The sequence below is a fragment of the Vanessa cardui genome, chromosome 29 (genome assembly GCF_905220365.1).
Source record: "Vanessa cardui chromosome 29, ilVanCard2.1, whole genome shotgun sequence".
NCBI lineage: Eukaryota > Metazoa > Arthropoda > Insecta > Lepidoptera > Nymphalidae > Vanessa > Vanessa cardui.
This window is the reverse complement of record NC_061151.1, coordinates 2240480-2264718: the sequence shown is the minus strand read 5'-3', so window position 1 is coordinate 2264718 and position 24239 is coordinate 2240480. Positions and strand designations below refer to the sequence as shown.

The following is a 24239-nucleotide window of genomic DNA, read 5'->3' as shown; positions in this document are numbered from 1 at the left end:
TATTGTGTGTGATCTTTACTTATCTTTTCTTTTTTAATATATGTGGCAAAGACCTTCAAAATTCAATCCTAAATACTTCTCACTTTGATAGATGTAGTATGCACTTATAACTATATAAATACTCATTTCCTCAAGACCTCATTATAAACGTTGTGATCATTTTTCTTTCAAAAATGTTCCTAATCAGTTGTCTTATTATTCTAAGTAATTACGAAATAAAACAAAATATTATTTATTATCAAAATATTAAAAAATAAACAAAAATATAGTAAATCGCTTATAAAAGTCATTTAAATATTTATAAATTGCTGTGCCCATCCTTAAAAAAAGAAATCACTTTTATTGTTACATAAAACATGTAGTTGTGAAATTGGCGTTGTGTTTACCTATTATTTTAGATAACGTTAAGAATATTAAATATAATTGTTCGTTATATTTTAAAATTTTAATTGAGAATATATGAATAGAAATTAAATATGTGTTTTTATTATTGCGTCCCTTATTCATTATATATTTATTTCAAATAATTAAGATACTGTCTCACTACAAAAAAAAAAAAAAAAACTAAAACAACGAGCAATCTCTTTTTTTTACGACTCGTTGGGTATTTGTTTTAAATTTACAATACAGTTTTAATAATTTTAATCAATAATACCAATATAACTATTGTATAAATTGTGTGATATCTATCATATATATTTATATAATAATATATTTCTTTATAACTCATGCAATCGATTTTTTTATCGGTTTTATTTGTGCCAAAACAGGCAATCGAAAAAAGACCGCCAAATGTGTACTGTCCCTGCACTGTGCCATACTGTTCCTGTCACATTATGACATCGACATAGTACGTTCGGAAAAATTATGTTACAAAAGTTTGATTTGATTATATACATTAATTATTTCGTAATTTGTATTGGCAATTAAAAATATATTATAATAATTGGATAAAAATCCAAGTTAAAATTTTGAATTATACGACTAATTATTTACACATCAGGCTTTACCGCTTATGTCTTTGCTACAATACAGAATAACAAGACTTGTTTATTTAAAAAAGCTACCATTTGTATTGATTTTCAGTGCTTTTCGTACTACTGACTTTTAACCAGTGAAAATCAATTAATTTATTAATAAACCTCCTTGATATCGCAAAGGACGAAGAAGAGGTATACTAATTACCTTAATATTAGCTATACTGCGTTCTTCATATTCGTTTTGTTTTGTTTATCGACGCGTAACGATCATAAAGAAATAGGTGTTTTAGCGAATATATTTGAGAATTTACAGTGTTTTATTTGTTGTTTTAGTGCAAAATGAGTGCCATAGCTGATCAAGAGTGCCATGTTAAGGAGAGTTTATTTCAGTTTATTGAGAAAAACATCCCATCCGCGGATGTATCAGCTATCGACGACATAGTACTCGCCTATGTGATTTCCATCCTAGAAGCAGCTTCTCAGGACCCGTGCTTCGACGTAGAAGGTAAAAAGAAATACTAAAAATTTCATTCAATATATATCTTAAAAAAACCTATTGTTTATATATCAGAACAAAAATAAATAATAAAATCTTATTGGAATCGATAAATTAATTCTTGAATAAATAATTAGCCTATGCTCTTTCCCTCTTTGTAGCTTTTACTTTTTATATTAGTAAATAATACTGTTTTTAAATAACCAAGGTTTAAAAAAACAAATTGTTTCGACTTTTTAATGAAATTGCTACGAATATATCCGATATTTATAATTAAAAAACATCATACATTAAATTAAGTAAATTTATTTCAATTGCATATCTTACACAGATTAATGTTTAATCTTCCAATGGGTTAAAGTGATAGATCATGCATCCAAAAAAGAAGATGAAAACTTCATAACATAGCAAAATAAATACCTATACAACTGACAATTCCCATTGTTTGTCAATAAAGATTTTTTTTTTAAATCAAAGATTAATGAAATTAAAGATAATTTTGTTATAATTCCATAGACAATTTCAACCACAATAACAGAAAAGATAAATAAACAATATTTGACACTAAATTGATGCAATCTCATTGGTCGAGAACTTGAATAATCTATGTTATCAATTATTCATTTGTAACACGGTATTTTTAATATCCACAGAGCTGGTATTGAAACTTAAAGTAATATTAAAGTGTTCATTATTGAAAGCCAGTAATAAAGAGATGTTAATTAAGAACTAAGATAACAATATACTTGAGATAGTAGCAAATTAAATGATATGTTGTCATTGCTCCTGCAAAAGTCACTATGTGTTTTCTTCATATTTTTTTATTGCTGTAATTTCGATGTATGAATATCGCATAGTTAAATTTGTAAACTTTTAAATTAATTATATAATTATAGAAGTAATGGCAAAACTATTTTTACAGTTTGTGCGTAAGGAAATCATGATTAAAGAGGTGTAACAATCGAAAAATATGAAAAAAACACATAGCAACTTTTGCAGAAGCAACGACTATGTGTAACTCTAAATGTCTAGAATTTAGAGGTAGGGACGACCAAAGAAATGATGGATGGCTTGTGTGAAAGATGATATAGATAAAAAGAATGATAAATTATATCTAAAGATAAAAAATCTGCTTACACATTAACTAAATAATAGTAAATTAATATAAGTCATCATAAGAAAACTTTTTATTCCAATATTTATAATAATTGCATATTTTCCGGCACGCCCGGGGAAGTACCACTCTCTCACTTAAAATCGGCGTGAAGTGGTAGCTATGCTACCGCGTTTCGTCCGGTAAGTGAGAGTTCCGGAGGCCCGATCCCTCTCCCCCCCAAAACATGGTTGTGCAGAATTTGGTGACATTACCCCAGGAGGGTACCATCAGCGACTGCGATGGAGAATCCCTCTCTGGGCATCCATGCTCAGGACGTACACCGCCTGAGCAGGGATGCCCAGGCTGCCCTCCGAATTCTGGGGGGGGCAATTTTGCGCTCGCCACTGTTCGGGGCAAGCGGAGCAGGCATCATAAGGCAACCCCTACCACACTCGCTGTGGACTTCTGCAACATAAGGGGACTCAACTCCAACTTGAATGCCGTTCACTTTCACCTTGAGACGGCGAAGCCGGCCTTGCTCTTTCTTACCGAGACCCAGATATCTTCTCCTGCCGATACGTCTTTTCTCTCTTACCCCGGGTACAAATTGGAGCATACTTTTGTGCCACGAGCTGGGGTGTGCGTTTACGTCAGAGATGATATCTGCTCTCGACGCCTCGGCAGCCTTGAAGGGCAGGACCTATCAATTATCTGGCTGCGCGTAGACTGCGACGACCATCCGCGAATCTACGCGTGCCTTTATAGGTCCCATAGCGGTAATGCCGAAACCGACCGACTGGTTGAGCACGTCCAATTGGCTACAGATTCCGTGCTGCAGCAGACTCCATCCGCAGAGATCATTATTCTGGGCGATTTCAATGCTCATCATACAGAGTGGCTTGGATCACGCACCACTGATCATGCGGGTAGATCTGTTCTCGACTTCGCTTTGGCTTATGATTTGACACAACTGGTCACCTCGCCAACGCGAATACCGGACGTGGAGGATCATACACCTTCCCTGTTGGACCTTCTGCTGACTTCGCATCCGGACGGCTATAAGATTGTCGTCGATCCCCCTCTGGGCTCGTCGGACCACTGTCTCGTCCGGAGTACAGTGCCAGTTGCACGGTACTCACGACCTCGTTTCGCGGGCTGTCGTCGCGTGTGGCACTACAAGTCAGCAGATTGGGATGGGATGCGGTTCTTCTTTGCATCTTACCCATGGGGGCGAGTTTGTTTCTCGATGGATGATCCGAGCGTTGTTGCTGACTCTGTCGCCGATGTGGTGCTTCAGGGTATGGAACTTTTCATTCCATATTCTGCGGTGCCCATTGGTGGCAAGTCCCAGCCCTGGTTTGGTCGCCTCTGTAAGACGGCTTCACGCCGAAAATGGGAACGCTACCAAGACTGGGCTAACGCATCGGCGTCTCGTGATACAAACACCAGCACATTCAGAAAGGAATATAACTCTGCCTCCAGGTCCTTCAAAAACGTGATAGCTGAGGCGAAGTCGAAGTACATTGGCAGAATTGGCGAGAGACTGGTGCGCTTCCCATCAGGAACACGTGCGTTCTGGTCTCTCGCTAAGGCTGTCCTAGGGAATTTCTGTCAGCCTTCTTTTCCGTCTTTGCACAGGGACGGTGAGTCATTGGCCCATACCGCGAAGGAGAAGGCCGATCTTTTAGGGTCTCTCTTCGCGTCGAACTCGACTCTGGATGACCAAGGAAAGTCACCTCCATCAATCCCGCGATATGATACGACGATGCCGGAGGTTAAATTTCGGCAAAGTGCAGTTCGGAAAGCACTTCTTTCCTTGGACATTCACAAGTCGAGTGGACCCGATGGCATTCCTCCAATCGTGCTACGGACATGTGCTCCCGAGTTGGCACCGGTCTTAACGCGTCTTTTCCGGCAATCCTACGCATTAGGCGTCGTCCCGAACTCCTGGAAGACTGCTTTGGTGCATCCGATCCCTAAAAAAGGCAACCGCTCAGATCCGTCCAATTATAGGCCTATAGCCATCACCTCCTTGCTCTCCAAGATAATGGAGTCCCTTATTAACTGCCAGCTCCTGCGGTACCTAGAGGAGAATCAGCTGATTAGTGACCGCCAGTACGGTTTCCGTCGGGGTCGCTCAGCCGGTGATCTTCTAGTTTACCTTACTCACAGGTGGGCTGAAGCAGTTGAGAGCAAGGGGGAGGCATTAGCAGCCAGCTTGGACATAGCGAAGGCCTTCGATCGCGTATGGCACAAAGCGCTTCTTTCGAAGCTTCCTTCTTATGGGCTTCCCGGGAAATTATGCAATTGGATTACCAGCTTTTTGGCAGATCGGAGCATCAAGGTCGTTGTCGACGGTGCATGCTCTGACTTAAAATTCGTCAATGCTGGTGTTCCACAAGGCTGCGTCCTATCACCCACTCTGTTTCTTCTGCATATCAATGATTTGTTGCAAATCGGGAACATTCATTGCTATGCAGACGACAGTACCGTTGACACCTTATACACCGGCCGCGCTAATATTTCTCGGGAAAACGTCGAAGAAAACCGGAACAAACTTGTGTCTGAAATCGAGTCTTCGTTAAACGAAGTCTCGAACTGGGGCCGGCTAAATTTAGTCCATTTCAACCCCAAAAAGACGCAAGTTTGCGCGTTAACCGCTAAAAAAACACCATTTGTCGTATCTCCACGATTTGAGAACATCCCGATAGCCGCTACAGGTAGTATCGGAATACTTGGCGTTGATATTTCGAGCCTCGTTCAGTTCCGCGGTCAATTGGAAGGCAAAGCCAAATTGGCTTCAAAGAAGCTCGGTGTGCTCAGCAAGGCGAGACAGTACTTCACGTCGGCCCATCGCCTAAAACTTTACAAGGCGCAAATTCGGCCTCACATGGAGTACTGCTCTCACCTCTGGGCGGGTGCTCCCCAATACCAGCTCCTTCCATTTGACCGCATCCAACGTAGAGCGGCTCGAATTATCGACGATCAAGCCCTTTCCGATCTCCTTGATCCTTTGGCTTTGCGTAGAGATGTTGGATCACTCTGCATCTTCTACCGAATTTTTCACGGGGAATGTTCCGAGGAATTGTTCGGATTAATCCCGGCTGCTGAATTTCACCTTCGGACATCTCGTCAAAATTCTAAGTTTCACCCGCACCATCTTGATGTCCGAAAATCCACAACAGCGCGATTTCTTAGACATTTTCTGCCTCGCACAACCACTCTGTGGAACCAGCTGTCGCCGGCGGTTTTTCCGAACCGATACGACATGGGAACCTTCAAGAAAAGAGCCTACTCCTTTCTCAAAGGCCGGCAACGCACCTGCAAGCCCCCTGGTGTTGCAGATGTCCATGGGCGGTGGTAGTCACTTTCCATCAGGTGAGCCTCCTGCTCGTTTGCCACCTATTCCATAAAAAAAAAAAAAAAAAAAAATTGAAACCTCACATTAATTGATTGAATATTCCAACTGAATGTCATTTTTTTTGTTTAATTGGAATGTTTAATTATGTCTTTGTTTTATAAAATATTACAGTAATAATATGTAAGTCTGTTATTAATGGCTTAAGACATTGTCCCCTTTTTGAGAAAGAGTGTTTTAGCTTCACTATGCTATACATGGCACGGTTTAGTAAAAGTCAGTCTGGGTAGGTACCACCAAATGGCAATAGTTTGTATTGTTATGTTCTTGTTTAAATTATATACCAGGAATAAGAAAGGTGATCAATGTAGCTACAGGCACATGGCCTGTCCGATTTCCTTTCCAAGGTTGGTTATAGTTTGGAGGAATATAGGGGCTAAAGGATGTATATTACTTATTAGTCAGCTGTTGGGCAATTGCTAGCTGATGGTAAGTGGCCACCACCAAAGTCAGTGGCGCTGTAAGAAACATCAGCCATCTCTTACATCGTCAATCTGCTACCAAAGCATGGGACTTAAGATGTCCCTTGTGCCTGTAGCTTATAAAATGGGATCAAAACATTTCTGAGTATTGCCGTTTTAAAACGTAGAATATAATAAATGGGTGGGGTTTGATTATGCGAGCTCCATTCGAAATTTGATAAGTTATGGTTGGGTCTGGTAAAGCTTCTTAGGTTTTTCCTTACAATCTTGGAATATGCGCGTGGATTGTTTGCAAATTAAAGTTAATTGATTGCAACTTTCGTTGAATTAAGTATGTTATCTAATATATAATAAAATTGGAGTGTCTGTTTGTCAAAATCTAAACTAAACTTTATTCAAGTAGGCTTTTTCAAGCACTTCTGAATCGTCATGTTACAATTAAGTGAAGCTACCATCGGTTCGGAAATTAGATTCTACCGAGAAGAACCGGCAAGAAACTCAGTAGTTACTCTTTGTCAACATTTAAAAAATACAAAGTCATGTTAGTTAATACAATTTTTTAAATTAATATATCCTGCTCAACAGGTATTAACTCCACGCTTTTTTATCATCTATAAATATTAAAATAACCGCCTTTTACTAAATGCATTTGTATACACGGTACATATACCAAAACGTCATTTTTTAAAAAAAAATTCTGTCTGTTTATTTGTTCCGACTTGTATCTTTGTATCTTTGGAACGACTGGACCGATTTTGACGGGACTTCCACTGGCACATAGCTCATTTAACAAAGAGTAACTTAGGGTACTTTTTTAGAATTGTATATAAATAATAATAAAATTAATTATAATTCAACCGCGCTAGATTACTATATACCACTTTGGTACTACTACCAAACTAACATTTTCAATTTATACTTTTTTTTAAATAGTTAGTTGTCGTGCGCTACAATTTTTTCCCTTTAGTAGCGATTGGTATCTAGTGTTCGTTTTTGTAAGTGTTGGTTTACGACCTTAGATGTTTGCTAATCGTACACCCTTTGCCGCTGGAGTGAATATTATCTACACCACGTTGATACCTGGTGTTTAGCCAATGTTCGTGCGTCAAGACCATTCTTTCCATCCACGTGTAAATTATGGAATGATCTTCCCTTTGAGGTTTTCCTGGTGCACTATAATATGGGAGCTTGTAAATATCGAGTTTAAAGGGTCCGTCTAAACTCCATTTCGTTGCAGGTATCTGTCAATGCCGGTGACCACCATTCGATGGACCTTCTACTGGCTTGGCACCTATAATTACATTTAAAAAAAAAACAAATGTCTTTTATTACACTTTAATTTTAAGCATGTGGATTTAAAATGTTTCTAGGCGAGACGTCAGTATTTTGGGGTGTAAATTATTATTGGTTATGGCGAAATTGATTGTTTTGCAATATTTTTAATGGTCATAGTATATATTTCGTTATCACAAAGTTTAAGAATTAGGTTAAAATACCACGAAAGCAAAGTATGTTGTTATTTTGAGCTTTATTTTTGTACTGATTAAGCACATATGATTTCACCAATATCACGTGCGATAAGGCATCGTTAACAATCTATACTTGTACACTAATATTATAAATGTGAAAGTAACTCTGTCTGTCTGTTTGTGGCTCTTTCACGACCAAACCGCTGAACCGAATTTGATGAAATTTGGTATGGAGTAAATTTGAACTACAAGGAAGGACATGGACAAGGACAAGGCTACGTTTTTTTCCTAACATATGACCAAACCCCTAAAACGCGACCGAAGCCGCGGGCGACACCTACTTAGTTAATGATTACTAGATGTGTAATAAGTTCTATTTACTTATATTTCAACAATCTGTCTGGTCTAGAACTTTTTCAAAAGTCAGCTATACATAATATAAATAGTTTCACCCCTTTAACCGTGAGTGCCGTAACCGTTTAACCCTTGCTTGGGTCATAGGGTTATGATATAATTATACTGAAGGCTGTCTAGTGAAAAAAATCCACCCATCTGAACTTGATCTGCCCTCTTTTGATTTTATAACTTTTACGATCATCGGGTTTGTCCAATAAGATGCTTAAGTATTAGGTCTTTCGGTATTTTGCTTTGGGTAATGCTAAAAAATTAAAAATGCTATTTCATTCAATAAATATAAAAGGAGCTGTCAGGTATATTTATAATTTTGGAGATTTAGAATTCCTATGGGACCTTTTTGATAGATTGGGTATGCTTACATCTGCTTTACATTTATTATTAAATGGTATTATGTGTATTCCCAATAATAAAGACTTTTAATACGTAGTTTCCGACTTCACAAAGCTAATACATCCTTCCTAGTGAACGGTATTTCTTTGTATACAGCTTATTTGGAAAGGGTCTATAAACTTGCCCTATTAAAAAGTTACAGAGATTAAAACACATTGATAAATAAGGGATATTATACAATAGAAGATTATATTAATGATACGATATTTATTGCTGTCGAAACGCTTGGCCCTTGGAGTAGTGGTGGAAAAAGCTTCATCAAAAGTATAACACCTCGCCTCATTGCCTCCACTGGTGACAGGAGGGCTGGTTCGTTTTTTGCCAAGAGGATCGTAATTGCGATTCAACGGTGAAATGCTGCTAGCATTCTTGCCGGTATTTCACGCGGTCAAGATTTATACAGTAACTAGTTTTAGTTCATATTTGAATATCTTTAAGCATTTAATGTTATTAATTCTTATGTTAAATTAATTCTTTTATTATCAATGACTTAGTATTTTTTGATTTCATTTTATAAAACTAGTTGTTTTCCGCGACTTGGCTCGCATTTTAGGGTTTGGTTGTCACGTGTCAGGGAAAAAAGGTCCTTTCTTGCAGTTCAAGTTTGCTTCATATCAATCGATTTCGGTTCATTGGTTTGGTGGTTAAAGAGGAACAAGCAGACAGAGATACTTTCACATTTAAAATATTGATATAGATTACTTATACCTTTTTTTTCTGGAATAGATTGACGGACGAGCATATGGGCCACCTGATGGTAAGTGGTCAACATCACCCATAGACAATGACGCTGTAAGAAATATTAACTATTCCTTACATCGTTAATGCGCCACTAACCTTGGGAACTAAGATGCTATTTCCCTTGTGCCTGTAGTTACACTAGCTCACTCACCCTTCAAAGCGGAACACAACAATACTGCGTACTGTTGTTTATAGGTAGAACAACTGATGAGTCGGTGGTACCTACCCAGGCGGGCTTGAACAAAGCCCTACCACCAAGCATAACTGAGATACTCTGTAATCAAATTGGTGATAAAGAGTAACTACTAAGTCCCTTGCAGATTCTTCTCTTTATAATCTACCTTCCAAATAGCTGGTAAAAGCAAAAGATGGGAATGCTTCTATGAGCCTTTTTGAATAAGAAATATTATAGTCAAAAATCTACATATATTGTCCAGGTTTCATTGAAATGATGGCTGCCTACATCCCGAAGTTTGCAAGCATTGATCCCGGACTCGTGTGCTCCTGGATCCTGGAGCTGGAGGCTGAGCTGTCTCGCAGAGATGAATCGGACACTATGTCCAATACCGGTAAGTAATATTAATAATCATATAGCTGTATACTCCCTCATTTCATTGTCAAGTTTTTACTATAATTTCTAGTGTTTTGGATCTTCCCTTCCAAATTTGATATGTACATGTAAATAGGCTATTGTTAAATTTTGGTGTTGTCAGTAAAAAAAAATATATATATATATATATATATATATATATATATATATATATATATATATATATATATATATATATATATATATATATATATATATATATATATATATATAAAAAACAGTTTGTCATCATCTTTAAAATTACGCAACGGATTTTGATGCGGTTTTTTTTTTAATAGGAAGAGTGATTCGATGATAATATTTATGTATATAATACATGGAAAATACAGTAAAGAAACGCTGATAATTATAGAACTGTCTCATGTGATGTCGTAAATAAACAAATTCTGTAGTATATTTAGTATCAGTACTTCCGTGCAAAGCCGGGGTGGATTGATAGTATGCAATGAAACACTTTAGTTCCCAAAATTGCAGCTCGTTGACGATCTGAAGACAATGGGGTGGTGATATTTCTTAGAGTGCCTGTTAATGACTGGTGTAGATAACTTACCACCAGGATTATAGCCTAACTCAATAAAGATCATTCTCGAATTTCGATTTGGGCGTACTCTAATTAAAGTAACAACGAGAACTAATTATTGGTTAGGTTTGATTATAGTGATAATAGAAAGAGCCTGTAAATTTCACACTGCTGGGCTAAGGTCTCCTCCACCTTTGAGAAGGTTAGGAGCCACCATGCTGCTCCAATTTGGATTGAGGAATTCACATTGTCAGAATTTCCTTGAAATTAGACAACAGGTTTCCTCACGATGTTTTCCTACAAAATTCAATTTAAAATTCAGTGGTGATTGCCTGGGTTTGAACCCGCAATCATCGGTTAAGACATACGCGCTCTAACAACTAGGTCATTTCTTCTAATCTATATTTGATTTATTCTTATAGTACAGTTTTTTCTAAAATAAATAATCTTCATAATCTATAACATCTGGTCACCTACTCTTGTGAGTAATACCTGAATTTGATTGGGTAATCATTCGGTACCGCCCACTCATCGAGTCTTCCAAAACTCCGTGTCGCTAGTTGTGAATGAATGGTCAGTGAGCCAGTGTAATTACAGTCACAAGGGACGTAACACCTGAGGGCTTTCACTTTTGTATTGTACACTAGTTGTCGCCCAAGGCTTCGCTCGCGTTTTTGGCAAAGAAAGTAGCCTATGCCCTTTCTTGGAGTTCAAGTTTGTTTCATACCAAATTCCATCAAATTGGCTTCATTTGCTTGGTCGTGAAAGAGCGACAGACAGAGTAACTTTCACATTTATAATATTAGTATAGATTGTAGACGAGTGTTGCCAGTGAGCTAGCTGTGTTTATAAAATGATAATTCAAAAGTGCCTCTAAAGGTACTTGAATAAAGTATATTTTGATTTTGATTTTGAGGGATCCCCTAAGATATCTTAGTTTATATTTGCACTGTTAATGGCTTTGAGCGAATGTAATTTATCATTATATAAAACCTCATTGTATTCCTTCTGTAATTTATATATGGAGACGTCAAAATATTTGGGTGTTATTAATGAAATATTTTTTCGAAGTAATATTCATTGGGTCCAGTTTGAAGGTGCATTCAGATCCGTTCAAGTGTTCTGGTTTAATTTTTTTTTTCAAATCAAAATAAACTTTATTCAAGTAGGATTTTACAAGCCCTTTGAATCGTCATTTTACAATTAAGTGAAGCTACCACCGGTTCGTAAAATAGATTCTATCGAGGAACCGGCAAGAAAATCAGTAGTTACTCTTTTCAGCATTTAAAAAATATAAAGTCATGTTAGTTAATACAATTATTTAAATTAATATATCCTGCGTGGAAGTTTGTTCCGGCTAAACTCTAGAACGATGGACCGATTTTGACGGGACTTTATAAATTACTGCTATAAATGATCATTTTATAATTAAAAATAAATATTGTGTTTTGAACACAGCTTATTGTTTAAATCAAATATACGCAGCTGATTTATTGGAAAACAATTACAATTTATTAGTAATTTACTATGTTTGGTTTACGAAATCAAATCCTTTGACTCAAATTATTTAATTAATATGTTATTTAGGTATTTAAAAATATATAATAAACAAAAACCTCATTGGTTTTTTTATAAAGTTTGTTTTCTTTCAAAGGCTTTGTGGTTAGGCCTTTTGAGTTTTCTTATTTTTTTATTGAGTATTCATTGTTATTCCTTTTTTAAAATTTGATTATTATGACACGTTGACTTTGAATGGTGCGATATCATTGGTCAGTATTTTGAATCAAATGAATGATATTACCGGAGTTTTTTAAGTAAAATTATTTTTTTAACGTTTATATTAAATGTTATATATGTTATATGTCCTTCTTCAATTGGGATAATAACTAGTACTAAAATTTATTAAGTAACATGTTTATATAGCTTTAAAAGTGTTCGAAAATTAAAATTAAAAAAAAACGTTGTCTTGTACTGTGTTCTTTTTTTAAATGAATTCCGAAATGTCATGTGATGTTTACATGATTTATGGAATGGATTTAAAATGACAGGACACGTGTGGAAAATAGAGCAGGATAGCGATATAAAATATGAAAGATGACTATCACAATAGCCTCGATTGAAAACAAATCGATACTGCATTTGCGCACTAGACCGAGCCCCGGATAATACCGGGAGGTGATCTCACTGTATGAACAAATATATATTTTCACTAGCTGTGCCTGCGACCTTGACGCGTTTGAATTTAACAAAAAGAAATATTACTGTAGCCCAAGCTATTCCCTATTATATCACTGGCATATAAGCCAGTGAAAGTTCCGTCAAAATTTGTCCAACTGTTCAAGAGATTGGCCGGAACAAACAGACGGACCGACAAAAATTGTAAAAAAATATACATGGAGCAATAAAGGGCTATTTTAATGGTACAAATAGTCACTCCAATTTTATTATATGTATAGATGATAGATCCATAGACATATATATATATTTATGATACACATGGATGTATTGACATTAGTGTTGTGACATATATTCATCATACCTAACATTGCCAGTGCGTTGTCAGCCTTGGGAACTAAGTTTTGATGTCCCTTGTGGCTGTATTTACACTGGCTCATTCGCCCTTCAAACCGGAACACTACAATACTGAGCATTGCTGTTTGATTGTAGAAATGTCCCATGACGGTAGATCCAATGCGCCCACACAAAATTTATAATGTTCTTAACATAGTATAAAACAAAGCCGCTTATCGCCACCTGTCTGATGTATGCTTTGATCTTTGAAATTACGCAACGGATTTTGATGCGGATTTTTTTGATAGATAGATTGATTCGAGAGGAAGGTTTTTCTATATAATACATGGACAATAAGTAAAGAAACGCTGACAATTTTAGATGTTTTCAATGTGATTTGCAGCATTGCACTTGTGCGAAGCTGTGACGGGTAGATACTATTGATATAAAATAATGCCTTTTTTACGATTGTCACGAAAATAGTCTAAATTAAAAGCATGTGAAATTTCAAAGCTATTTTAATAATAAATATGAGACAACATCACATACATTACTCCAATGTAAGTAGCTGAATACCAAGATTCTTGGCGCATTATTAGTCTGATGAGTGATTAGTTCTTCAGGGGTAGGGGTAGGGTAGTGGGGACCACTTACCGTTATTTACCTCATTTCCCTGCCCACATGCACGTATTACATCTTGTAAAGTAGCCATCTATTTATTACACGACGCGATTTTTAGACCAATCCTCTAATCTTGGTGAGAAGTTGTGAGGTTTTTCTCGAAGCGCATTTTCAATGTAAATAAATTAATTTGTGCTTAATTTGTACTTGATGGTAGGGCTTTGCGCAAGCCCGTCTGGGTAGGTACCACCCACTCATCAGTTATTCTACCGCCAAATAACAGTACTTAGTATTGTTGTGTTCCGGTTTGAAGGGTGAGTGAGCCATTGTAACTACAGGCACAAGGGACATAACACCTTAATTCCTAAGGTTGGTGGCACATTGACGATGTAAGGAATAGTTCATATTTCTTACAGCGTCATTGTCTATGGGTGATGGTGACCACTTACCGTCAGGTGGCCTATATGCTCGTCCGCCAACCTATACCATAAAAAATATATATTTTTAAAGACTTCTAAGAATTAAGTTTAAAATTACTGCCAGATAATTGAACATTAAAGTAATATTGAATAGGAGCTTTTAAATTTCGTAAAAGAATCCAATTAAATCCACGGATTTAGTCGTTGTGTATGGTCTTAAGAGTGACTACTGGAACCCTATGTCATACTACATGATACCATATGATATTTCCCGAGGTCCTCCCCACTATCACGTGGGATTGCGTGGCGGTCAATACCCCTAATCGCCACGTAACTATTAGTTGCTTCCGAAGTATGTTTGGAAGATGTTACAGATTTTACATTTTCATCTTTTTTCCTTTTCATACAACAGACGAATCATCTGGCAGTGACAAGATAAGCCTGAACTTGCAGAGCCTGAGCGAAATGCTGCCCCCGGTCACGAAGACGAGCCGGTGAGTACATTTTATAAGGGAACGTGATATCATCATCCGAACGACCTCCATTTAGCAACAACAGTCTGTAAATTCCCACTGCTGGGCTAAAGGCCTCCTCTCCCTTTGAGAAGAAGGTTCGGAACATATTCCACCACGTTCCAGTGCGGGTTGGTGGAATACACATGTGGCAGAATTTCTATGAAATTTGTCACATGCAGGTTTCCTTACGATGTTTTCCTTCACCGCTGAGCACGAGATGAATTATAAAGACAAATTAAGCACATGAATCAGCGGTGCTTGCCTGGGTTTGAAACCGCAGTCATCGGTTAAGATGCACGCGTTCTAACCACTGGGCCATCTCGACTCTATTTAGCATTTCTTCGTAGTCCAGTTCATTTTAGTAACTTAAAAAGTAGTAATAATAAATTAGCAGAGCTGTCTATCACAATTGTCTTTTATTAATAATGATCTCGTCCTGACCGATTTCGCTCATGGTCAACGGCACAGGATATATTATAAACGATGTTTGCAAATACTGGTGCAAGACCAGCGGTCCACTTCTAACTTTCAGATTCTGGGTTGTTACTAAGAATAGGCTTTTCGACTGGTTTTTAAAATTTATTCATTTAATATTGTTTAGGTAGGTTAATAAGAACACAGTAAAAGTATTTTTTTTAAATTCTATTAGATATTTACTGAAAAATATCAAATTAAAAATTCCATAATTAAATAGCTCGTGAAAACGCTACTTGGATAATATGGAGTTGCAATGGAGTACTGAGTGACTGGGCGGTTCTTCTTGGTCAAGTTTACATTCAGAACCCATAGTTGTTTTATGTTCAAATTTTCATACATTTCTGTAAAATGACGATTCAGAAATACTTGTAAATGAGTATTTGAATAAAGTATATTTTACGTGTCTCGACTCAATAATGAATGTTACGAATTTTTAGTTTTTTTTTCCCTCTGCATTTACGTTTAATAAATTACATACATTAGCAATACTTGAACTAATGCACGCTGATAATTTAGCGTGTCTTCATATGTTAACTATTTAGTTTCGTGAAGATTGTTCATGGTATGTTAATTCCTCTAACCGGCTGTAAAGTTTTATATCGTTTTGTAAAACGACCATTCAAAAGGGCTTGCAAAACCCTTCCTCAATAGAGCGTATTTTGATCCAATATTAATCTCCATAAAGCCAGATATAACCTCTTGTTGTTATTCTAGTAAAACGAATTATGATTTCCACGTTTAATTTCTGTGATCTCTTGGCAAGTGTAGGAGCATTTTTGGTGCCAGCTTTTCATCATTAAGAGAGTTATTCAGACTGCGAAACATAAGCTATTCGAGCGTCACAAGATCTGCGCTAAACGTAACGTGCATTAAAATTTCACAGGCTAGCTTGTTGCTTGCTCAATATTTGACGAGTTTTTAAGAATGTTTCTGGAACATATGTTGGATGAAAATACAGCAGAACATTCAGCAAATATAAAATACTATACTATATTTGTATGGATGATCTTAAGATCAACTCTTTTAGATTAGATTTAGGATTAATAACTTATTTCTGATTTATTTTTTTGGAAAATTTTGACGTTCAAATAAAATTAAGTCAAAATAAACTTTATTCAAGTAAGCTTTTACAAGCACTTTTGAATCGTCATTTTACAATTCACAGTGAAGCTACCACCGGTTCGGAAAGTAGATTCTACTGAGAAGAACCGGCAAGAAACTCAGTAGTTACTCTTTTTTAACATTTACAAAATATGAAGTCATCTTAGTTAATACAATTATTTAAATTAATATATCCTGCTTGGAAGTCATCACGTATTAACTCTATGCTTTTTTATCATCTATAAAATAACGAATCCCACCAATAATGTGCTTCATTTCAGACTGGGCCCTTAGGATGTATTTAAAAGGCTGAGGTTATTAAATAAATTGATTAATTAGTAAAACAACGTGCGTTGCAGTGCATGCACTGTGTGGTGCTAATATCAACCATATTATATTGTAATGATGGGTGCACTACTTTGACATAATACAGCTAGATTTATTGTACAGCTTCTGAGCCTTTCTGAGCCTGACATACAGTTTTTATTAAGAAGAGCATAAGCTTTGTGCAGACATCAGAAATTAAAATATGCCTTTAACTTCCCCTGAGATATCAACTTACTCGATGTATTGTTTTGTTGTTTCCCTTTGAAAATTGAGTGATCCACCTATATAACATCTTTAAGTGAGTCAATAACAGTAACCCACTCTGGTTAAACATCTTGATTTGACAACACAGGAAGTCTGAAAAAAATTTAAGATCTTAAATTAACATGGTTATTTTTGTTATTACAGTTAATACGGGATATTTACCATGTTTGGTGGAGCTCGATAATTTGACATTATCTACGAATGTCTTGTTCACGAGTCTCATTAACAAGGCATTGTAATCTCGCGTATTAAATAACAGTAATAATAGTGTGAAAAATATTTCAAACGTTTGAGTAAAATGTCTAACTTAAACGTAGATCAGATAAAATGCATATGTTTGCGTTATGGTGTCTAAATATAGAAATATCATGGAGTCAGGGTCGCATTATTGATCCTAACCTTCAGATTACGTCTTATCAACAATTTGTACTAACTCTACGGATTATTGAAAGAAAATAAGGGAATGTTTGTAAAACAGAAACCTGCAAATGTCCCAAATCTGGACAAAGCTTTGTCTTGATTTTTAGGGGTAATTTAGGATCTTATGTTACCTTAGTGCTCCAAATTGGATTAGTTAATACACAGATTGCTGCAAATTTTCTCACGATGTTGTCCGTCACGAAATCAATATAAATTGTTTGTCTGTACTTGTACCCTAATTCTTCAGTTAAGATTCAACAAACAACAACAACAAAAGCCTGACAATTTCCCACTGGGCTAAGACCTCTCCCTTTGAAAAGGTTTGGAGCATATTCCACGACGTTGCTCCAATGCGGGTTTTAAATTCTTACCTTTTGTTTACAGCTCTCACTCCAACTCCGAGAGCTCGGAGACCAACGAGCGTCGTTTGTTCCTCGACGTAGAGGAGTACGCCGAGCAGTGCCGCGCTTTGCACGAGATGTTCCCAAACACTTGTGCTATGGAGGTAAGCACTTTTTAGATATATTTTTAACGCAAAAATCTGTTTTACTTTTATTGTTACTACTTACTGGCTATCTGCCCCAGTTTAGGCTAGAAAAGAGTTTACATAAACGTATATCAGAAAAACAATACACAAGTTTGCCTACCTGTTTAAAAAAATATAGATGAATCGGAAGATCAGTGTTAACCAAACAGAGAGAACAATAATCAACAAAAAGCAAATAGTGGTAAAGTTTTGACTTTTTGGACCTTCTTTGGTATTTCTTAGCATCTTTTCCCATCTTGATTATTTCAGATTAGTAAGAGCAAATTTTAAAATGAATTTCAAAATATTTGTTTTCAATGTGTCATAGTTATTCCACCTCTTCAAAATCAGGGGCCGTTGTACAATTTCTTTATGTTTAGTCTGTTTTGGATTTTTTTGTCTTATTAATGGTAGGTTTTCTATCTTTTTCCATTGTATTCTTCGATACCTCTATCATTTAAGTGTGTGATAAGCTTGGACAGAAAATGTCTTTGATAGTATCATGAAATGAATGTTATACTCGCAAAGTATTTTCTTACCGCGAAGATGCTTGTTTGGGCTGGTATCGTGCACTAATTTAGGGTTATTCCAAGGGTAAATTTTGAGTCTCGTGTCTGCAGATAAAGCACTGCGTGTCCATCGCTTGCGGCGACCCTGAGCGTGCCGCCGCCACTCTTCTGCATCGTCGCGAACATGGCCAGGCTCTGTCAGCCGCTGCGCTGCACGCCGCCGCTCGCACTCCGCTCTGCGATGACCGCGAGATCAAAAGCCGCATCATTGCCAGGTCAGTGACCCCGCCCCGCACCTCCCACCCCGCGCCGATGATGAATCCATTTTTCATCCTTACCATTTCGACCACACATAGCTATCCCTAAACAACAACAACAACAACAACAATAGCCTGTAAATTCCCACTGCTGGGCTAAAGGCCTCCTCTCCCTTTGAGGAGAAGGTTTGGAACATATTCCACCACGCTGTTCCAATGCGGGTTGGTGGAATACACATGTGGCAGAATTTCTATGAAATTTGTCACATGCAGGTTTCCTCACGATGTTTTCCTTCACCGCTGAGTACGAGATGAATTATAGAAACAAATGGAATTGGAATTAATACCTGTTGACTTCCAGGCAGGATATATTAATTTAATAATTGTATTAACTTAAAAATTAACTAACATGACTGTATTTTTTAAATGTTGAAAAAGAGTAACTACTGAGTTTCTTGCCGGTTCTTCTCGGTAGAATCTACTTTCCGAACCGGTGATAGCTTCACTTAATTGTTAAATGACGATTCAAAAGTGCTTGTAAAAGCCCACTTGAATAAAGTATACTTTGATTTTGATTGATTGATTTTTGATTTTATTACTGTTCTTCACATCTAAATGAGACAACATCATCATCATCACATACATTACTCTGATCCCAATGTAAGTATCTGATGTGTTATGGAAATCAGAAGTAACGACGGTACCACAAACACCCAGACCCAAGACAACATAGAAAACTAATGGTAATCTACATCGACTCGGCCGGGAATCGAGCCCAGAGTGGCGTACCTATGAAAATCGGTGTACACACCACTCGACCATGGAAAGTTAAAGTTTTGATAAGAATTGTGCGACTGAAGTCGTTTTTTGTTTTGCAGATATTCATATGTCGACAAGAACTCTGAAAACAAGGAGCATAAGCCGCTCGCTCCGAAAATCGAACCGAAGAAGCTGGTCCGCTACCGCGACAACAAGATCGTCTCCCTCAAGGGCGAGCGGTACACTGAGGTAGGAGTGCTGTGCTGGATCCAACCCCCAAAACACACCTCATACGTACATACAACATACATACAAATTTAAATAAAACTAATTATAACTATAAAATTATTTTTAAAACATCCCGACGTTTCGAGCACTTTGCAGTGTTCGTGGTCACGGGTAGACCACGAACAATGCAAAGTAGGTTTTAAAAATAATTAATATACGCGATTCATCCGTTATAATTTTAATTAAGTTTTATTTAAATGTGTAATAATCGCGAAAATTTAAGACAACATTATACATACAAATTGTTACATTAATTTATTAAAAGTATGTAGAGTAATTGGATCGTAAAACAACTTATTCTTTATTATCGTGTTCGTTTATATTTTTCTTTTAATTCACCTCTCACTGTTATTGTACATTTATATATTTTTTGTTATTTTCATGTTTATTCCAATGGCATGAGGAGTAAAGATAACAAACAACTTTGACCTTGAAACAACATAACGTGATTGGTCGAAATCAAAACGATCTCTGTTTTTTTTTTGCATTACATAGCAGAGCTGTTTGGAAGTCTCGTGGAATATGCCAATATTAAGGCTTTTTAGTGTTTCTACTATAACTAATTATCAGTATGGACAATATATAATATATAAATTCGTCTCTCAGGTGCCGAAATCCGGTGTTGACGAGGAAAACTTAAAGAAACCGAAGAAACAGCATTGCCCTTAACCATTAAAACCACGTCAGTACGGTGAAAAAGCGGACTCGCGTACCGCTCCCCCCGCCCCCCTCCGTGTCCCCCCCGTGCTCCCCGCGTGCCCGGCCGCGCATGACACGCGCAGACCGAACGATATAAGCGACAGACTTGCATACACTTCATACTCGTATGAATCGATTATCGAACGCGATATCGATTTTTCATACGTCGATGATGATTGTATTGTAGTGCGTCCTCAGACGCGCGTGTGTGCGTTTCAATGTGTGCGAGTTTGTCTCGATGTGCGCGTGTCGTCGGCGGGACGGTGCGCGTTTTGTCGTGGTAGTGTTAGTGTAGTTAACGCGCGTGATTCGCTCTTTGTTTACTTGGCGATTATTTTGACCGCTTTTTCATGTACTGATTATTTTAATGATTTGATTCGGCGCACGTTCTCTGTGCGTTCCATTAGTCAGTTTATTTCGTATGTAGTTCGCGTATTTATCGTTACTTTTAAGCTCTCTATAAGGCAGCTGTTCAGTATTATTTACACGAGCGGAACTATGGCATCTTGTGTGGGTTATACTTTAGGTGATGTTCGAATCGGTGGGCGAGTCGGTGATGTATCGGATGTCATAGGAAGCGAGTGTTCGTCTACGAATTGTGACGTAGTCAGCGGGACGCTCGGACGCGTCGCCGTGACGTCACAGCGTTATAAAGCCGCAGTCAGCGGAACGTTCGGACGCGTCGCCGTGACGTCACAGCGGCATAAAGCCGTAGACAGCGAAATGCTCGGACGCATCGCCGTGACGTCACAGCGGTATAAAGCCGTAGAAAGCGAAGCGCTCGAACGCGTCGCCGTGACGTCACAGCGGTTGAAACCCGTAGCGCTCGAACGCGTCGTTGTGACGTCACAGCGGTATAAATCCGTAGTCAGCGGAGCGCTCGAACGCGTCGCCGTGACGTCACAGCGGTGTAAAGCCGTAGACAGCGGGACGTTTGAACGCGTTGCCGTGACGTCACAGCGGTATAAAGCCGCGGCGAGACGTGCGAGCGTCGAGCGTCATCTCTTATTCCGTTTAGTTTTAAGTACAACCTGTCTGATAACTGTGATTTTAAAAAAATATTATAATTTTATTATTAATGTGATTAATATAGTTTTATCGTTTTTAAATACATCTGTGATTCTGATGCCATTGATCTTAAATTTAGATAACCCTTTAAGCGGTTTTTATTATTTAATTTTAGGTTTTTTATATCTTATTCTATTATTGAGTATTGTTTGTTATTATAACGCGACGACGGCGCGCTGAGCTGTGATCAAAACGTTTTAGATAGCGATATTTGTTGGTGATTTTTTATATTATAAATATAAACATATATATGTATGTCATTGTGAAATTGTGAATGCCATAAGATTATCATCTACTGTCCATAAAACATACACAATTTCGATAGTTCATAAAATTTCGATTAGATTAGGGTTTTATAATTCAACTAAAATTTACTTCGATAGATTGGAATCTAACGAAAACTAATGCGTTAAATTGTAAGCAGTATACGGTTCACAATCTTTCGACAGTTTACAATCTCGAGATAGATTATAATCTAACAGTATTTACAATTTTACGGTGACATATATACAAATATCTATATATACCTGTTTTTATTCTGATTGGTATTTGTTGTTTTTTTAATTATTTTTGAAGCATTTTTTATCAAATCTGGCTCAACGTTAGTTGGTCTATATTATATATAGATCACTACTATGTATATGCGTATTTATTTTCGTATATTCGTTTCTTTGTGTCGTTTTCGGATATATTTCGTAAGTACATTAATTACTTTTTAAGATGTAAAAAAATATTGAAACCACGCACATGTCAATTTTATATATAAAAAAAAAAGTTTTCGGTTCTACAAAATCACTAACATTTATCTTTATGTATAAAATTCTAGACTTTTTCGAATAGACTGATCCTGTATTGGGTGATCTCATGCAATGAGATATAGTATTATTATTTATTTTATCTATATTTTTCTCGGCACGGCTGAGTGACGTTTCGTTTATAATCTGTGACGCCTCTGTTGTTTGTTTTATAATCTGTTACCGTACAAATATGGACGTTTTATTTTACACAGTTTTTGTTTTGACGCTGTTAATATGCTGATCGATAATCATGATACTCTGTATAGGGTAGGTGACATATGTCAGTTGCATTGCCTATGAAAGTGATGGTGTGTATTTCTTGTCAGTGTCTATGGACGATGGTGACCACTAACCATCGAATGGCGTCACTTGCCAGTCTATATTTGAATTGAAAATTGTTTGCAGTTAGTTGTCTTGTTTATCAGGCTAATAGGATATCTAAGCTAAAAGTATAAGACTCTAACAACAGACTTAATCAATTAATTTATTATAACTACAGATTAAAAATATTAATCGATTTTGACTCGAAATTAAATACAGATAAATAATAAATGCATTGTTATTATTAGTGACTTTATCAAAACGAATTTTGAGAGTATTTTATAAATTAAATGAATAATATCGTATATTTAAAACTTATACATCACTATCACTAAATGTATTATACTATAGTAAAATTTTATTAATAATAAAGTTCTAAATTTAGACAATTCCGTATATAATGTATTTGAGTCGTGTGTTATGTTATACATATATATATTTACTTGGTAGGGCTTTGTGCAAGCCCATCTGGGTAGGTACCATCCACTCATCAGTTATTCTACCGCCAAACAACAGTACTCAGTATTGTTGTGTTCCCGTTTGAAGGGTGACTGAGCCAGTGTAACTACAGGCACAAGGGTCATAACATATTAGTTCCCAAGGTAGGTAGCACATTGACGATGTAAGGAATAGTTAATATTTTTTACAGCTTAATTGTCTATGGCTGATGGTGACCACTTATATATACTTGTATATGCAATATATTTCAAATTTACAAACGTCCATTTTAACTCAATATGTAATAAAGTTAAGTGTATTTTTGAGTTTCAAACAACAGAGGTACATTAATTTTTCCAAACTTTTCGTTCAAAATAACTCGAAAAAAAGGCCAACATTGGTGCTTAAAATTGAAAATGCCAAACGCGCTAGTAAATTAAAAAAGCATTTACACTATTGCCATTATTAAAAATTTAAAGATATACTCGTATTCGTTTAGAACGAGTTATAAATAATATCGATTATATAAAGAGTTGATATTTAATTCACTGTCGGAGTTTATTGATGTTCGTGTCCGCCATCTTGGCTGTTGTGACATTTATTGAATTCGATTTTTGAAAATTATTTGATCTGATTTTTTAGCACGTGTAAACCGCAATCATCCTTAGAATGTCAAAAGTATGTGTGCAATATAAACCTTATTAACAAGGCAATAAAGTCTAAAGTTAACAGCTATTTTGACATCTAAGTAAAGGGAGGGCAACACTGATGATAATTAATCGGTGGAGTTTAAAAATCTTTAATTTTATCTTGACATTTTTTTTTATTGAATTAATGCAAAGTTTTTACCGTTGGTATTAAAATGTCTACTAAAATTTTCCAGTGTTGCCAGTTGAAAAAAATCTGGCATCAAAATCACAGATGAATTTGAAACCGTTAAAATTGAACCGCCGCATTTATGATCTACTTTTTTTTAATGGACTATTAATTTTTACTTTTATTAATTATTATTGATTAATATTTATGTGATTGTAAGTGTAGTTATGCGAGGAGCGCGCTTTGATATCATATCCAGTCTGATGTGAACAACAATACTATATCAATATATCGTTAAATACCCCTAAAACTTGTATTATTTCCAACCCTTGTTATTACCATTCATTCACTCTTATTCAGGAAAGAAGAAGGTGAATGTTCTAATTCTGACAGCCAGGTGACGTTTAGCTTTTTTTATTTTAAATGTTTTCGCGGGTTAATTTCCCGCCTAAATGAGGATATATGAAACATTACACAAAACACAAAAATGTGAACTTCCCTTACAGTCAAATGTTTTATTCTAACATATCTGACAAAAGATGATTCC

General features: G+C 36.4%; 1 protein-coding gene across 1 annotated transcript; it reads left to right on the top strand.

The window, feature by feature from the left end:
- Nucleotides 1-1076: 1076 nt before the first annotated feature.
- LOC124541941 (CUE domain-containing protein 2) lies at nucleotides 1077-20967 on the top strand. Its single transcript, XM_047119879.1, has 8 exons — nucleotides 1077-1172; nucleotides 1314-1485; nucleotides 9867-9998; nucleotides 14523-14604; nucleotides 17599-17719; nucleotides 18361-18524; nucleotides 19385-19514; nucleotides 20160-20967. Exons 2-8 carry the CDS (start codon nucleotides 1320-1322, stop codon nucleotides 20220-20222), a joined length of 858 nt encoding a protein of 285 aa, XP_046975835.1. The 5' UTR covers nucleotides 1077-1172; nucleotides 1314-1319; the 3' UTR covers nucleotides 20223-20967.
- Nucleotides 20968-24239: the final 3272 nt, after the last annotated feature.

What these genes read in the sequence shown, in the direction of transcription:
- LOC124541941 (XM_047119879.1), top strand. Translation starts at nt 1,320, where the DNA reads ATGAGTGCCATAGCTGATCAAGAGTGCCATGTTAAGGAGAGTTTATTT. An exon ending in GGACACTATGTCCAATACCG is followed by an intron (nt 9,999 to 14,522) that starts GTAAGTAATATT and finishes TTCATACAACAG; the next exon opens with ACGAATCATCTGGCAGTGAC. An exon ending in AGGGCGAGCGGTACACTGAG is followed by an intron (nt 19,515 to 20,159) that starts GTAGGAGTGCTG and finishes TTCGTCTCTCAG; the next exon opens with GTGCCGAAATCCGGTGTTGA.